Below are 18,053 nucleotides of genomic sequence, written 5' to 3' on the forward strand. Positions count from 1 at the left end.
CAACTCAGGCAGGGATATCCTGTCAAATCAAGTTGAAGCCCTAGGGACAGAGTTAGGAGTGCACTGCCTATTGGTTATGGGATGCAGGCACCCAATGATTAGGTGACAATGTGACCACAAGAGGACAGATTTATTCTGTATTACAGTTCAGAAGGGTGTCATCCATTATGGTGGGTAGTATGTAGTGGGAGTGGCCTGGTTGATGTTGTCAATCAATCAAGAAACTGAGAAATAATACTCAGCTGGCTCTCTTCCTTTCCCTTCTGTTTCGTTTGGGACTTCAGCCCATGGGTTGGTATGGGCTTTCTTATCTCTTTCAAACCGCTGGAAACACCCACTGCAGACGTTGCCCAGTCTAGGAGGAGCTAAGCCAGTCAAGTCCCCATGAAAGATGAGCTGTCCCTGTGCTATTTGACCCAGAACAGGGGATTGCATCAGTTTTTAGTCTGGTATGTTTGGTAAGTTCACAGGACTGATTTCTGGTTTTGATATATCCATGTATTCCTGACTTAATTTGATATATTGGTAGGTGGTAATATTTCATGTAAGTAAGTCTGTGCCCCATTGTTGCTGCTGGGCAGATAGTGGTTGGTTTCTTGTGCAAACCAGTTGTGAGGTCAAACTGCCTTGGCATTTGAGCTCAAAATGAAGAGAAAGCCTCTGTTCTACAACATGAAGTCATTAGGGCATAGCATAGCCAAAGTGACTGTCCTGTTCTGTAGGGAGTGACAGCCTGATTGCCCCATACTTGCTGGAGCCCTGTGGAGTCCAGGAGCCCTCCCTTAGCTCAGGGAAGGATGGAGCCTTGCTACCTGCCTGCCTGCTGTCTGGACAGGTCAGCTGCCTGATTGTTATATATTTTTTTCCTTAGAGCTCAGAGGTGAGAGTAGTGGGGCAGGTCCTATAGGATGGTGCCGTGCTTGGTGATCTAGAGCACTGGCAAGATGCAGAATTGACACGAGTGAGGCATCAGTCCATCTGTGGGCATGCAGTGCGTGCCTAGGAAATCCTGCAGCTCATGCTGGCTGACCCGGACCCTCCTAGGCACTGGGGAGTCCCAACCCCTCAGACTCGTACCCTAGGTCTTGGCCCTGCTTCTGCCTGTCCACCGCCCCTCTTCGTGGGAATGCTGTTTTATTAGTTTAGTCACCAGGTTGAAAGTGCTGGCCTTTGTTCCAAGCACATACAAATCCGGCTCATCTAGTCCTATGGCAAGTGCTGCTCTCAGGGCTGTTTTCAGATGGGTCTATCTTGTTCAGGGTGCAGTAGCCAAAGATTCAGGGCCATTTTCAAATGACTAAAGACAGGCATACAGACTTAATGACTTGTCCTGGGCCATAGAAGGAAGGTGTCAGCAAGTATGTTTGGTTCCCTAACCACTGTACTCTCCAGACTTTCTGTGATGTGCATGCTTTCAGCTCCTAACTCCTGAGAGTAAGGGCAGCACTCTGCCAGGCATCAGTTGGAGTGTCTCTCGGGAGCTCTGTCATTCCTCATCTGTGCACCTCTTCAAAGATGACTTCCTGTGGGCGGCAAGGCCTGTACATCCCTCAGGGCCTTGTCTCTCTCATGAACCCACTCTTACCTCTCTAGCAGAGGCTGGTTCTAATGCACTCCCCTCCTCAGTCAGACCCCATCCCTGTCTGTACTGGCCCTGATCCACTTCTCAGGGACCTCCTGGCTTTTGTCTGCCAGCTCCTCTGAAAACTCCATAGATGGACCTGGCAGCTTTCCTCTTTGTCTCTATGGTCTTTGTTTTTATTCTGCCAGAAGGTGGGGTGGGAGGAGGTGGGAGAAAGCTTGTAGGGGCTCACAGAGGTGGCATGGTGCCTGTGACTGGTGCCAGCCTCATGGTGGTCCTGGAGGTCTGGGCCAGTGACTCTTCCTTAGGTGACGTGTTTTCCATGTGGACATGCTGAGAGAGTGTGCATTGGGGAAGCCTGAAGTTGGAATTAAGCCACACGAGGAAGGCCTCATGTTGATACTAGCTTCCTATGGCCTGGAGGCCAAGACACCATGGGGGCAGGGGGTCCATCAGGGACAATGTTACCCTGCCCCAAGGTTCCACTTTCAGAGATTACCTCATTGCTCTACGCTCAGAGTTACGCCTTTCTTAGGACATATCATGGTGTCTGACTTACAGAGCTCTAAGCACAAAGCTGGTGGATCTCAGAGATGCTATGTCAGATGAGCTAAGACCAATGTTGATATTACTGTTGCCTAACAATGCACACAGGTGAGGATGTTAAGGGAAGTTGTTTTTGTGCCAGGTAGAGATCTTTCCATAGACAGTGCTAGTAATAAACATTTGCCTTTGACTGGCAGAAAGAATGTGTAAATTAATCTCATGTTGCTGAGGGCTTTGTGTATGGCAGCTGTGTAGACACACCCTTTGGGTCTGGGCCTACAGAAACTGAGGTGCTTTGTGGGAACCAAGGGAGGTGTATCCAACAAGGAACATGGGGTCTTGGTTGAACTCAGGACAGGAACATGGCCAGCACAGGGTTGAAGCCGATGGCACACGTGTGATCCCCAGACAAAGCAGCAGGATGGAGAAGCAGGCATGGACAGATCCAGGTGGGACTGGGAGCCTGCATCGGGAGAGTGCCTGGGAGGTGGGGCTGAGGCAAGGGCAGTCAGGCAAAGACATGGCCCAGAGGGTTGACAGGACAGTGCAGGGCCATGGTGTCCCAGGCAGGAGCTGACATTGCTAGAGGAGTGACCTGTGGCAGGATCAGGGCATGAGGAAGGCAGGAGCGAGAGGGGAAGGCAGTTCAGGGTAGTCTGCTATGGAGAAGGAAGGGACTGGAGGGGATAGGTGGGATGTGCCAGACATCGGTATTATTATTAGTGAGTGAGGCTTAATGCACACAACATGCAGGAGGAAGGGAGGGCTGCATTAGGGGATGGGGCCAGGTTGTGTGGCCTCAGGGTGGGAGGCAGAAGGGGGAGGGAGACCTGCAGTGGCACACAGCTCCTCCTCTTAGCTTCTGTTTTCTGGTGGACTCAGGAAATCCGCGTGACAGAAGACAAGACCCAGAGACTCTTAGCCTTCTTTTATACCCTCTTGAGGTCAGCCCAGGGTCAGAGCTAGCCAGCCTAGATGCCCTGTAGGTCTAGAGCATTGGGAAGGACCTTGCCAACCCTGGCTCATCCAGGATTTAGAGCTGCCAGACTTTCCCAGCCTCAACCCAGATTTCCTTTTCTCTTAGAGCCAACCTTGTCTCCTTTGGTCAATGTTAACTTGATCACAATCAAATCAGTTCTGTAGCATGGGCCCTTTTAGGCCTTGGTGACTGGAAGAGTTTTGTTCTGTGCCTTCACATTTTCCAACTGCACTTGACACAGATGGAATCTCTTGTGATCCTGTAAGGCCAGATACAGAAGAGGAAGAGTGCCAAGGAGGTTGGCCCAGAGAGTGGCTTAGTATAGATAGAATGGGCTGATCCCATCTGACATCTTGATAAATCTTTCTGTGCTGAGGTTGGGAGGTTCCAGTGCCAAGGAGCTCTCAGACCTCATCCTCTCAAAAGACACTGAGATGCATGTTGTAGGCCAGGCCACACGCCCAATATGCCACCACCCTGCTCCAGAATCTTCCTCCTGCACTTCCTGTTGCAGCCCAGGGGGATCGCCAACATCTACATAATCCTCAGGGATGGGACTGATGCCCTGACCCTGGTGATAGGGTGGCAGGGCTGTACTCGGAAGAAAGCCTTTCTACTTAAAGGTTTTTGCTCAATGCAGGCCACCAAAGCACCTCTCAGACACAGAGGAAGTTTTACACTTTTAAAAAAAGATTTATTTGTTTTATGTGAGTGTTCTATCTGCATGTACACCTGCTTGCCAGAAGAGGGCATAAGATCCCATTACAGATGGTTGTGAGCCACCATGTGGTTGCTGGGAATTGAAATCAAGACCCCTGGAAGAGCAACCAATGCTTTTAACCACTGAGCCATCTCTCCAGTCCCATGAGGTTTTAATTTGAAAGGCATCCTGGCTCCTGTTGCACAAGGCTCCCTAGAGAACTGACAGATTACCCCAACCCCTCCACCAAATGCCAGTGTTCAAAATCAAGGCCTCAGAGATATTCAAACTGAATCAATTCAGAGTAGATGTGCAAAGTACCTTCCTTGACTCTTGGCTGTATGACATAGGTGAAAAGAGAAATAGAAACCATTTCAAATAGTAGTGGGACGGGAGAGGGAAGGAGGTACTTGGTGTTGGAGCTGGTGCTGAGCAGAGCTCCTGCCACCCTCACTGTGGTCTGTACCCCATCCCTGGGGAAGATGCCTGTGTCAAGTGCTCACAGAGCCTAGGCATTCCATGTTCCTATATCCTACAACAACAGAAGTTCTACAGAGATAGGCATCATACCACTGGGGTGTGGACAGCCTGGGTCAGGGTTGGTTCTATACTGTCTCCCTTCCAGGTGTCTTCTCAGATTGTCATGGAGGAGAAATAAGAACACGGAGTCTGAACTGAACACACACACCCAGGCATGTGCACATCCACCCTTGCCAGCATACACACCCCTGCTGCTGTTTAGTTTTGAATGCAGGGAAACACCACCAGAGATTAGACACTAAGCAGTCTAATTTCTGAACATTGTTTAAATGTGCAAGTTTTATATTTGATTAAAATCTGCAGTTTCTCAGCATTGAATGAGAAGCCTTTGCCCTGACAAACTGTAGCAGGGCAATAATCTAATGTGCTGTAAAGAAACTTTTATTTGCCAGATGTAATTGTCATTTCAGAAGCTTACTGCTGAATAAGCTCACCCTTCTTATATCTTTCTGAACTCTGGTCCAGCTCATCTGTTTTGGCTCAAACGCCTCTCCATGCTGACTGATTCAATCCAGCTTCTCTTGGCTTCTGACTGAATTGCTCTGCCTAGCCTCATACTAACTTTGGCAACATGATCTAGTCTTGGGCTCCTTCTCAGTCTTTGGCTTGTTCTGTCTTTATGAGTAGTTTGTTCTCTCTGTAACTTGTCTCTGTAAAACTGTCCTGGTAAAATTGCCATATATACAAACTACCCACCATATACCATACCACCTTTTTTCCCTCTCCTTGCTCTTGAGTGGCCTTTCTTCCTGCTGTTCTTGTGTGAGTTGTGCTTATTCTATCTCTGACTCAGTCTGTCAAATCTTTCTCTGATTCATCACTTTGTCTGCCCCTCGATTAGACATCACTTTCAAACATAGCTGCTTCCTCTTAGAACCTTAACTTCTTTTTTAGGGATTAACAGTGGTATTAAGGGTGTGTCTGTATTCCAGCCAGATCATGCTGTAATGCAGAACATGTCTGTATTCCTAGAAGGTCTTTGGCTGTGATCCTTTGCCAGATTCAAGGATCATGCTTTCATGCTTCAGGATTAAAGTCCCTGTACAGTGTGCTTAATGGTGTGTGCTGCACAGTGGGAGTGAATTTCATTGAGGCAGATGAACTATGCACTGGAAACGAATTCAGGCACACATTTCAGACAAGACGCAGACGACAAGCAGGTAAACCCTACAGCACCAAGAGATACATTTAGGTGTGATTTTAAGAAGTAGAGTCATGGCGTTCATTCAGGAGAATGAGTACTTAGCCTGAGTTAAGTAGGATGTGATGGTGGTTTTTATGAGGAAACCTTTGCGAAGGGCCTGTGTGAGGTCCTTGTGTGGGCACTGCCTGCGCATCTGCTCCAGTGGCATCTGTCAAACACTACTCTTGGTTGATATTGTTTTTAGATTTGACTAAGTCCTGGCTCTCTGTCCTCATGGGGGTGACAGTGGCCGTTTACAGATGTGAACAGCCATGAAACTGGGTCCTAAGGCTCGGACTTTCCCACCCTGTTAGACTGGCAAGAAAAGAAGTGGTAACTGGTTCAGGTGAACAGCCATGAAGAGGTGTGCCTGGGCTCTTGCTTAGTTTTCATGTATGTCCATGTCCAGCCAGGTCATTTTTCAGTCACACAGGCTACAGGCTACAGTTTGCTTATAGCTGGCTTCCCACATGCATCTGCTGGGACTCATCACTGGGTCCTGAGGTACTCACCCTGATGAGCATTTGCCTCAGACGTCACTGTCCAGCTGGCAAGTTCTTACTTTTCTTTCTTTTTTTTTTTTTTCTGTTTCTACTCTTCCAACTCCTGACTTCCATGTTTGTTCCAGCTCACTGGCATCTGATTCTCACTGAAGATCTTAAAAGGTTCCAGGTGTATACTTTTTAAAAAGTGGCTAATATAGTGGAGGCCTGGTTGGAATCAGCAAGTCTAGGTAGAGGACGTTTCTCCCCTACTTCTCTCAGGACACCCCACAGCACAGGCTGGGGATGCTGGGCCTTTATTTGATAGTCTTGACTCGGTCTTCTTATAGCTTCTGAATTGTCTTGGTGGTTCCTAGTCCTTGGTCTCTTATTCGCACAGATTGCAAAAGTGAAGAAAACTTTATTTGGAGCAAAAGTAATAGTGGATGTCAGGAAGAAACACGCTGTCAAGAGTGATGGAGGCCACATGAGTAGGGAACTCAAGATCCCTGATTAGTGTTGGGGGTCAAGAGAAGGAGTATGGTTGCTAAGGGTTATGGCATGGGTGATTCTCTGACTTGATTGGTGAACTTGAATTATGCAAACTTTCATATACTGTACATGTCATTTCCCATAATGCATCTGGTTTTAGTCATGTGTGGGCCCAGTTATGTACAGGCATGGGATGATGAATAAGAGATCCTTCCCAAAAGTTCACGCAGAGGATACGTTTGCCTTATTGTTTAGGTACGCAAACAAATTCAGGTTGGATTGGGCCCTCAGCCTCATGCCTGGATATAACTGAAGTATGATTTAATAGACTCTCTCGGTCTAATGAACATTAAATGGCAGGAGAAACTTACTCCATTGTTCTAAGAGGTGAATGCTTGTAGCTCAGTGGAGGTGGGTATTCTGGCTTGCTAACAGTTGTCTAGGTGGATTGTTCAGAGAAGGGTATGTGTACAGCTTATGCGGTGTGAGGTGTCCTGTGTGCAGTTTTAGAAGAGGGGCATGTGTACAACCCATGCCAAATAGAGTTTGAAGTGGATAAACCATATCCTGTGCTTGTGTTGACATGACCCCACACAATGGCTTCTGCTATCCAAACAGGAGCCACCTTTGCTGACAGGTAAAACTTAGCCACTTTGATTTATCAAATAATACTGCTAAGCTTTCTGGGAAATTGGTGGACACATGTTCCTGCAGTGGTTGTACTTTCCTGTCCTGCCTCTATAAAATGTGGGAGGGGTAACTTCAGGAAGGAATCCCAGGTAATCCCAGAAGCATCTCTAGTTGCCTGATGGCAAAAATGAAGGATTTTGTGTGACCAACAAAATCTGATATTCCTCAGCTAGATTTTGGTTCTAAGCTAGCTTGGATCCATGTCCAGGATGGGGTGAGTCCTGCTTATTTAAGCATTGGCACCCCTCTCAGACAATTTGCACTGTAAGAAGGCCTCTTTGTCCCAGAGAAGCTGGCAGTGTGACAATAGTAAATATTTTGGCAGAGAAATCTTGGGAAGTGGGGTACAGTGGTAGGGGAGAGTACTCCATGTTTCTGCCTTTCCTCTCAGCCTGCTGCACTCTCACCTGTAGACCCCGCCCTCCTCCCCATGGTGAGCTTAGGCCACTTCCATGCCCACAATCTAGGCACATGCCTGTGGCTTTGCACCCTGACTGAATCCCTGTTGACTCTGTGCTTCACAGGAATTGGCCAGCTGCGGATGGAGTAAAAAGGAGAAACACAGTCTTGCCCCCAATGTCGTGGCCTTTACTCGGAGGTTCAACCAGGTAAGCAGTCTCCCTGGAGTGTCTGTCCTCATGGCTGCCCACCGAGCTCGAAGCCCTTTAGGGTTCAATCCCAGTCTCTGGCCCTGGGTCCCATCACCATTTCCTGACTGCACTGCTATCCAGTGGTGCACAAAGTGAGTGAAGCTGAGTCCCCTGTGCTGCAGCCACTCCACAGGAGCTCAGCCTCACTTCTCTGCCTCCTTTCTTCTCCAGCCCCCAGCCCCCAGGTCTGCCCTCTGCCATACCTCTGTCCCATAGCCTGTGTTCTTGGCTCAGGACTCTTCTTCCTGTTTCACTCCAGTGTCACATGTGCAGGGCACACACACCAAACATCTCACTACAGCCATTTTGTTTTCTCTGTGTGGTCCCCAGTTTGACTGTCTTTGGTCTGTGTGTTCTGTGGTCTCTGTGATGACTTGTCTGGCCTGCCGTCTTGTCCATGTCAAGTTCCTGTGTAGAGGACTCTTAGTGAGCACTCGTGAAACAGTGAGCGATGCCCACCTGCCTGGGTCTGCCTGGGTCCAGCCAAGCCCTGGCTTCAAGTGTGAAGCTGTCTCCTCCTGCAGTGCAAAGATTCGGGGTCACGGGAGCAAGGCTCAGAGGCCAATGGGCCAACTGAAGGGCCAGTGCTTCTGATTTCCCCAGAACTCCAGGGCTGTGCTTCCATAGTAAGCTCTCTCACAGCTCCCTTTGCACAAGCCAGACCTCCACACAGGATTCTGTGTTTTCCTCAGTGTTTTCCCCTTGTTTTCTGGTTTCCAGCGAGGACAGTGACCCAAAGGTTGCATAATTGTGTGGCTGGCCCTCTGGGTCCTGGGACCCACATTCCCTTGGAGTCTTGGTTTCATCTGGGCCTTCTCTCTCGGAAATGCCTGGCCCTATACATCACTGTTGCCCCACCTCTTTGCCTTCTGCTGCCTCCGAGTCCATCCATGGGCAGCAGGAGTCTCAGACAAGCACTGGCTTGTAGTCTGAAGATCAAGCCTAGGAGGACACGTTTGCTTTGCTTGTTTGTTTGTTTGTTGTTTGTTTGACGGACAGATCAGAGCCAAGCACAGCATAACTGCCTCTGTTCTGGGGGTTGGGGGGCTGCACAGTTTATTTAACAGAGAAATGATTTCTCTTTGTACTGTAAACCTTTTCCTTTCAAACTGAGCTTACTCTTGAATAAAAAGAAAAGAAGCCCAGTGTAGTGGTGCGCACTTGGGGGCGGGCAGAGGCAGGTGAAGAACCTCTATGTTCAAGGCTACCCTGGTCTATAGAGCAAGTTCTAGGACAGCTGGGGCTACATGTAGAAACCCTGTCTTAAAAGCAAAACAAGGTAAAGCAAAACACACACAACAAAAAACACACAAAAAACAAAACAAAAAAAGAGAAGATGATGATGATGAAGAAGAGGAGGAGGAAGAAGAGGAGGGGGAGGGGAAGAAGAGGAGGAGGAAAAGCCAGATGTGTACACACTGTCAGAGGATTCATAGTTTCCTTAACAAAAATCTTTGTTTGGGAGCCAACCTAGCCCCCACCTTGGGCCAGCCATGGAGCTCACAGAGGATGGGTCCTCGGGGACTCTGTAATCTGTTTTACACAGGGGTGCCGGGTCAGCTTGGCAAAGGCAGCAGCCCATGTGCAAACAGTTGTATTATGGCTATCCCAGACCAAGTGGTGCAGTGAGCCAGCAGTCAAGCCATGTTTTCTCAAACATTATGCTCCAGGAAATGCAGGCTCATGGAGAGCCAGCAGCTTCTGGACACAGCCTGGGAGCTGGGGCTTGAAAACTGGCCAGAGGCCAGCCTTGGCCTACTTCTGGGACTGCTGTCTTTGGATGAGCTCACTGGTCTTCTTCTGGGCAGACAGACCTGAACCACATGAAGACAAGACACCTTATTAGACTCCAGATAAGGGTTAGCAGCCACCAACCTCTTCAGAGCCTCCATTTCCTCACCGGTACCGAGGAATGTCAGTAGCACTGACTTTAAGGAGCTATTGTAAGGTTATCAGAGAGTGGCATCTGGCAGATAGGGGACTGCAGATGTTTCAGAGGCTGCAAGGAAAACCCGAAGGCCAGAAGGCCAGAAGGAAGCTGCTGGAGCATTTGGGATTCTGGGACCAAACCAGAAACCAAGTGGCAGGTTTCCTGCTCAGCCTGCCTGCTCCTTTGTGGGATCTGAATGCCTCAAGATTTTCTCATAAACAACAGGACGGCAGAACTTAGCCAGATCCAGCCACGGTATGCCATGTGTCCCTGTGCCATAGAGTTTGCCCTGGTCTTTTGTGTTACTGAGAGGATCGGACAGTAGCACATCTGACAGTACACATACATGCACTTGCATTTGATTTGGGGCTCAGAGCTGGTCTGACGTGTGTGCAGGGACACAGCTGGATGTGAGCCCCAGCAATGGCTTAACAGCTTTGGGATATTGAACTGGCTTCTGGCCTCTGCACTCTTCCTCAGGGACCATTCCAAGTGGGTTTTGAAGATCAACTGAGAAACTGTAGTCAACCCAGAGGAAATGATTCATTAGCTCAAAGCACTTGGTTAAAAGGAAGGTAAGGCTAAAATGAGAGGCTAAGGCTTCAGAGTGTGAGGGCTACAGTGTGTTCAAGGGGATTTGAAAACCGAGGGCTGCAGACATCCGTAGGGAAGAGGGTGAGGCTGGGTAAGGTATTCTTAAGAGTGGGAAGAACTTGTCAGAAGGGCAGAATCTGGAAGTGCACGTGAGCGAAGGAGTGCTCAGGCCACCTGAGCAGAGTGGGTAGAGAGCCCATTGGTTTTAGCCATAGGCACACAGCAGGGCAGAGCACCTACGGACAGAAGAGGAGTAGGCAGTGCTGCCGCAGCAGCTCTGCAGATGGAGGGAGGCCGGCGGAGCCAGTGACATCCAGGAAGCTGGTTGTGCTTTCCTTCTTTCAAGTGGGCAGCCCCGGGATGGTGCTCATGTCTGAACAGAAGGGTCCAGGATGCCAGGGAGAGCCAAAGGTGAGGAGAGGCAGGGTCTGTATGACAAAGGCCTAGAGGAGATGGGAAAGGGAAGTCCTGGGAGCTGTCATAGGGAGACACGGCTGCAGGCAGCCTAGAGGTACAGTGTGAGGCCTGAAAGAATGGAGACAAAGGGGGCATTGGGGTGGGAAGCTGACTGTTCAAGCCCAAGAGAGAGTCTCAAGCGCTGACAGCGGCCCAGGTGAGACAGCACACAACACTTAAGTACCTTCCAGTCCATTTGCAGCCTGCAAGTGCGAGCATTTGAGGACATGTGGGCAGTCTCTCCATGCACACGGCTGGAAGGATTGAGGGACAAGGGGACTTCCTCAAAGAAGGGGCTAGAGTGAGTGACAAATGGCAAGAACAATTTGACTAAGAGGTGAAAGGACTCGAGGGGACTGAGCAAGAAATAGGAGAGTAGAGACTCAAAAGACCGAGGTTTTGGGTTCAAGGTGACAACATAGGGTTTTTTTTTTTTTTTTTTTGCTGATGAACAACCCTGGACAGTGAGGAAGGAGGTGACAGAAGGGCCTGGGGGTGATAGTTACCGCAATCAGAGAGGAAAAGGGATGGGAGGCCATGTTCATTTGCAAAGATGTCATGGATGTTGCTGAGGAGAAAGGTAAGACTTGGTGAGGAGGGACAGTTACCCTTTTGTGTATGTGTGTGCATGCGGAGGCCAGGGGTTGCTCTCAGGTGCCATTCTTGGGGTGGAGTGCACCTCTTCTTTCTTTCCCCACCTCTGAGACCAGATCTTTGACTGGCCTCAAACTCACCACGTAGGTTCGCCAGTCCTCCTTTCTCAGCTCTTCCCAGCTATTCCTAGCTTTGTATGTGGGTGCTGGGGACTTGGAAGTCAGGTCCTCTTGCCTACACAGCTAACCCCCAAGCCATCTCCCCAGCCCACTCTTTTTAAATCTGGGCTTTTCCTTTTCTCTCCCCATTTGCTTTTTGTTTTGTTTATTTGTGGATGACTAACTGAATAAAGTGTTTTGTATCCACAACCATTCTTTTCTAGTCATCTGTAATACTGCTATGGCATTTCCCAAGAGAGGTCTTGTACATCCACCCGGCCCCGAGTACTGTAACATCAAAACAGTGAGTTACAGCCATGATAGTTTTATGTACTAAGTGACAGTTTGTAGATATGAAAGCATATTTCAGCTCATGGACACGTGGTGGTTTTTCCATGTGTGTATGGCCTTTTCAACTTTTCAGAAATTTAGTGTAAGCACTGGATTAACAGGCGGGAGAGGAGGAGGAGGAAGAACAAATTCTAGTGTTTACCTGTGATTTAAAAAAATTAGAAAGGGGACTTTCTAGAGAAATCCATAGCATCCTTAATCCCAGATGATGTCATGTCCCCTGGCATGCCCTGTGAGATCTAGAATGAAACAGTGTGGTTCTGGCCCTGTTCTATGTCAGAGTACACACAATAAGACAGGAACAATAAAAGATGTTCAGTTGAAAGAGAAAGAAAGTGGGGTGTCTTTATTCACAGTTGACATGACTGTCTATAGAAAATTTTAAAAATAAGCCAGGGGTACAAGGCCATTCATTGCACACAAAGGGTTGCTTTTGTTGTGCTAGCAATGAAAGATTGGGATCTGAAGGTTGAAAGCACTGTTCGTAATAGCACCAGGCCCCAAATAGACTTAGGTCCTGTTTATTTTTACAAAATGTGGTTTATATGTTGAAAGCTACAAAGCACTGATGTAAGTAATCAGAGCGGATGTTAGGAAACAGGGAGGGGCTTCATGTTCATGGATGAAAAGACTTGGTGTCACTGAGATGTCAGTTCCCACTTGACATTTACAGTAATTGCTGCCTGGACAACCCAGCAGACTCATTCCAAAGGCTGTGAGGGAGACCAGACACCTAGAATAGCCAGTGTAGTGCTGGGACAACTGAAGAGTTCCGTTTGTCTGTCTGTCTCTATGTTTGTCTGTTGAAATGAATTTAGATACAGACTTTAAGCCTTTCAAAAAATTCACTCAAAATAGATAAGATATTCAGATGTAAACTTGTAGGAGAAAACACTGGCAGAGAATCTCTGTGCCCTTGGGTTTGATATTGAGCTATTAGAAACCAAAAGACGATCTGTGAGGCAATCAGTAAGCGGGCAGTTTGTTAAGACAAGATTCACCGTTGTGGAGAAGACATGGTTAAAAGAAGTCATGAAGACCAACACAGAGTGGGAGCCGTGTGTACCAAGCACCTGTTTGAAAAAATATGGTTTGAAGATTGAACAGCATCGGTAAGGAGGAGGGGACGCAGGCAGCCCCAAAGAGCATGAGAAGATGTTCAGGCCTTCATTCCCAGGGGCACAGACTAGCCATGGCTCCCACTGCGTCTGAACACAGGGAGGCTGCAGAGGACCTGGCATGGCTTTGGAAGGGACGGAGAAGATTAGGGACCCACACACAGTGTGCAGAGGTTCTTAGGCAACGGTCAATTGAACAGAGTTACATGAAGCCCTGCTCTGTGTGGGATCCAGGCGCGCGCGCGCACACACACACACACACACACACACTCTTACACACACACACACACGGGCTGGAGGGAGCACGAGCGTAGCATAGCAGTGCTCGTGGCGGGTTGTTAACAGTTGTCAAAGATGAAGGATCTGAGATGTCCTTCCGCAGGGTGTGGGCAGACACGTGGAATAATGTTCACGTAAGAAGTAGAATGAGCTGTGGCCTTACATAGACATAGGGGACTTGCCACTGTATACATAAGGTGAAAGCTAGTGTAGAAGGCCTGTTGCCTTCTATTTTATTTCTTTGACAGTCTGGGAAAGGTAAAACGGTAGAGACTAGATCCATAGTTGTTGTCAGATGGTTGAGAAGGAGTGAGGTCCAAGTGGGTAGGCAGTGTTTGCAGCGCCAGGGATTGAATTGAGATTTGTGCTTGCCAGGCAAAAGCATTGCCAGTGAGCTGCGCCTTCAGCCCAGACTTGCATGTTTAAGAGGATGGGATAATTCCATAGATGGCAATGGTAGACATATGACAGTGTCTTTATGACAACCTACAGAATATTAGAGCACCAAGACCTCAGCGCACTGGCCCTAGAAATTTCACTTAAAGATGGAGGGCCCCTAGAATAGTACAAGACAAAAGCGCACACTTACAAAATTGAGGGGACTTCTTTGCGGGGCAGACGTTGCTGGTCTGGGTTAGCTCTGGAGTCACACGGGACATGTTCTGAAGCTGGAACTGTGTTGGAGAATAAATAGTGCCCTTGGAGCTGGATGAGACTTCTGAAGTAGTGCTGACGGGCGTGTGCTGGCATTGGACAGCTGAGGTGTGGATGGCAGGCCCTGGAAACTGGGTTCTCTCTGTGCTGTGGGATTATAGGCAGACAAGGGAAAGAGCAACACTCGATAAGCTAATGGCTTAGAGTCGTGAATAACAGTATGAATTCATGTGAGTTTCAGTTAAAGATGCAGTCAGGCGGTGGTGGTGCCTCTCATCCCCACACTTAGGAGGCAGAGGCCAGTCTGATCTACAAAGTGAGTTCCACGGTAACTAGGGCTATACAGAGAGAAACCCTGCCTCAAACACCCCCATATGTTTACACTGAGAAATATAGCCATGAATGTAAACATGAGTAATACATGTATGCACACAAAAGTTCTGGCAACTACCTTCCAGCTCAGAGTTGTGTAGGACTCTGGCTCCTTTGGTCTATCCCATGGCAGGCCAGAGGCGGACTTACAGTGCCTGATTCTGCACAGAGCAGGGCTTCACGCAACTCTGCTGAATCGGCCGTTGCCTAAGAACCTCTGCACACTGTGTGTTCCTAATCTGCTCTGTCCCTTCCAGAGCCACACCAGGAAACCATGAGGCTTGTCATACAAGTCTGTTGAATTACACATATAAAGTATCACACTTGTGATTATGTGGTGTAGGAACTGCACGTGTTAAATATAAGTTTTACAAGCTCCTGTTTGGTGCCCAGAGTAACTATTTTCAGAAACAACTGGTAAACATTTGAATCTGAACTTAATTTTGACAATTCCTTGGAAAAAATGATTCTATGGAAACCTAGGCGTGTCCTGCAGGCAGCCATGGCTAATTACACCGAGGCAGCCTTTCTGTGATTTTCCTGCTTTATGTAAACAGCCAACTGCTGATTCTCAGCATTTCGTGCTTTCTCTTTGTAAAGCAGCAGTAGTTCAGTCAGAAGAAGGTGGGTTCTTGCCTAGCAAGCCTCTTTATCAGTGTCAGGCTGTCCTTTACTCTCTTTCCTTGTCAAGTAAGAGCTTCAACATCCCCCCTCCTTTCCCACCATGCACCTGCTGTGTGTACATGCCATTTCACTGCCAAGCTGTCCTGGTCCTCCCGGACTCTATGAGAAGCACTAAGCACTTCCCAACATTCTTTGGCTGGCTGCTTTCTGTGTTTCCTTGTTGTGCCGTGAGTCAGCCTCATGTTGACAGACAACTTTCTTGTTGCTTCTAACAGACTCAAGATCCAGGATTTTTTGTTATAAGTGAGAGGCCAGCCATGAATAATGATCTACACCAAAGCTACTTCATGGCTGGCCTTTGCCACAACCAGAAGACCCATACCCTCAGACCTGGTGGAATTTGCATCTTTTATCAGTGACAAACCATTTTTAGAAAGTGAACTTTGAGCTGGGCAATGGTGGTCACACCTTTAATCCCATTGCTCTTGAGGCAGAGGCAGGTGCATCTCTGAGTTCAAGACCAGCCTGGTCTGCAGAGTGAGTTCCAGGGCAGTCAGGCTACACAGAGGAACCCTGTCTCGAAAAACCAAAACCAAAACCAAAACCAAAACAGACAAAAAACCAAAGTGAAGTTTGTTTCAACTATACAAATATCAGTTAATCCACCCTGACTTGGGCTTGGCTGGGGATGTGGGTTTATGGAAGGTGTGATAAGTAGACAGTTTCCTTTGTCTGAACATCTGTCTATCCTTCATCCATTCTTCATTCCATCTTCTCTCCACATCTGGATTCTCCTGAGCAGAGACAAGGCCGTGTCATCTCACTGTTTTCTGAGGGGGCTGCAGAGACACTGACCTGTGTAGTGGGGCCCAGCACTGCTCTGGATGATAAGGAGAGTGTCTGTCCCCACTGTGTTACACCAGAGGAGGCAGGGCAGGGGGACAGACCTACCTGGGATTAGGTGTCACATGGAACTGTCTTCTTTGTGCGATTTAAGGCCATGCTCTCAAAACTGCCTGGCCTCATGGAGATCCACTGTGATGGTGGGCAAAGGGTCCTATGAGCAGCCTGGCATTTAACCATCTTTCTCTCTCTCTCTCTCTCTCTCTCTCTCTCTCTCTCTCTCTCTCTCTCTCTCTCTCTCTGTGTGTGTGTGTGTGTGTGTGTCTGTCTGTCTGTCTGTCTTTAACTCTACAGGTCAGTTTTTGGGTCGTACGAGAAATTCTAACAGCACAGACTTTAAAAATAAGGGCAGAAATCCTGAGCCATTTTGTGAAAATAGCCAAGGTAAGCTGTTTGTTTATTACTCGAAATATATTTCCTTAGAACTTTGGCAGACATTTTGCCTTGAACCTGCTGGTTAGGGCCACTTACCATGGGTGGGAGGCTGTGGCCTGACCTCCCTAGGCAGAGCCAGCTCTGAGATCCACCTGGCTGCTGGTGCCTTGTGTGAGCCTTAGAAACACGCCCCTTCGCATCCCATAGTTCTGTGGCCAGTCATTCGCCTTCCTTAGACACCTGGTCTCTGCTTGTGGCCCAGTGGTTCCCTGGAATTGATCCATTGCCCTTTGGGTTTTTGCCAGTGCTGGGGGCTGGTGTATCGTAGTTAGCCCCGATGCCTTGATCTAGGCATGTCCCGCACAATCATCTCCACAGCATCCCCCACACCCATTCTGAGATAAGGCCTGGACCATTTGACCCTGCTTCCACTGTTCTCATAGGCTCCGTCCATTCTTCAAGTCAGGTCCTCCTTCCCATCCTCTCTTCCCAGCTGCCTGTCAGGCTGTGTTATGCTGTGGCTCTCCTGGACCATTGTCATACTCAGCAACAGTGCCCTGCTCCCACTACCTGGTGCTTCCAAAGTCTCCTTGGCAGCATCGCTCTACCTAGTTCATAGCTTCCTTCAAGTGCACGCATGCTGTCTTTCCACCAGGATCCTAGACCAAAGCTGCCCTGGACTCAGGCCCTTCAGGGCCAGGTTCTGTGGCAGCTGCTGTGATCGAAGTCACTGTACACAAGGTATCATCCCATTTGCACAGTAGGAAGGGGCAGCAAAGAGAGGTGGTGGGTCCATGCTGAGGGCTCCAGCCAACAGAGCAGGACTCTCCACTATTTGTACCCTCAGCCAAGTTGCTGTGCCCCCTATCCCCAGAAGGTTAAGGGTAGCAGTCTGACTGTCAGGGACAGAGGTCACTGTCCTGGATTCTCTGGAAACACTTGGTGCTGGTTTTGTGTTGCTTGTGGCTGGGTCAGAAGAGGATGTTGCACGCTTCAGTCCTCGTGGGGCTTCTGTTTGGAAATGAGCAATGTCTCCACCCAAGGAGCCCCAAATGACCCTCCCTAATCTCTGCTTTTTCTCTTGCTGATGATTGTCATGTTGGCTGTGCACCATGTGTGTCCTGGTGCACACCTACCTCCCAGTCTCTAAAAGAGAAAGGAGCAGGTTAGTTAATGCCCTAAAGGCTTTGCCACTCTGGGAGGGGAGTCTGTGGCAGGCACTGCAAGTCAGATGCTCAACTGAAACCTCCCTGGGAGCATCTATTCTTATACACAGGAAACAATCAGAGCGTTACAAGATGTCTAAGTAAAGCACTGGTTTTGTCTGGTCAGGGCCATGTTTCCAAGTAGGAGCGGAACTGTGGGGCCAGCCCCACAGACTTTTGACTATTTATCTTGCCTGCTGAGCTGGCCTTTGTGCAAGGTCCATGTGCAGAGTGATAGGTTAACACTTCATCCACGTGCTCAGAGGACACGTGTGTCAACACAGACATTTGAGAACATGTTTAGGAAAGACATGGTAGAGGAAGGGCCACCTGAGGCTGAAAGTACCCAGGACAAGTAGTCAGGCATTGGAGATGAGCCTTCTGGGTAGAGAGGACAGAGCACGCTCCATCTCAGGTAGCACGGATACTGCAGTCACTGTGCTCAGTTAACTGAGGTCACTGAAATGCAGAAGGCCTGGGTCACTTGCCGGAGGCTGCACAAGTAGTGCACAAGTAGAGGGATTATATGGTACCATGTTTTCGTCACAGTCAGACAAGTCAGATTGTGGAAATTGGAGACACACCTTCTGAGGAAA

At 48.6% G+C, this 18,053-nt stretch overlaps 1 protein-coding gene across 6 annotated transcripts in view; it reads left to right on the plus strand.

Annotated features, from left to right (window-relative positions):
* The window catches only part of Ralgps1 (Ral GEF with PH domain and SH3 binding motif 1), a 234,415-nt gene that overhangs the window by 80,906 nt on the left and 135,456 nt on the right, over positions 1-18,053 (plus strand). For all 6 annotated transcript variants that reach the window (XM_032902701.1, XM_032902700.1, XM_032902704.1 and 3 more), the window contains 2 exons: positions 7,719-7,802; positions 16,172-16,261. In XM_032902701.1, coding sequence (XP_032758592.1) covers positions 7,719-7,802; positions 16,172-16,261 — 174 coding nt within the window. The remainder of the gene's footprint in view (positions 1-7,718; positions 7,803-16,171; positions 16,262-18,053) is intronic.

This window comes from Rattus rattus, chromosome 5 (genome assembly GCF_011064425.1).
Source record: "Rattus rattus isolate New Zealand chromosome 5, Rrattus_CSIRO_v1, whole genome shotgun sequence".
Classification (NCBI taxonomy): Eukaryota; Metazoa; Chordata; class Mammalia; order Rodentia; family Muridae; genus Rattus; species Rattus rattus.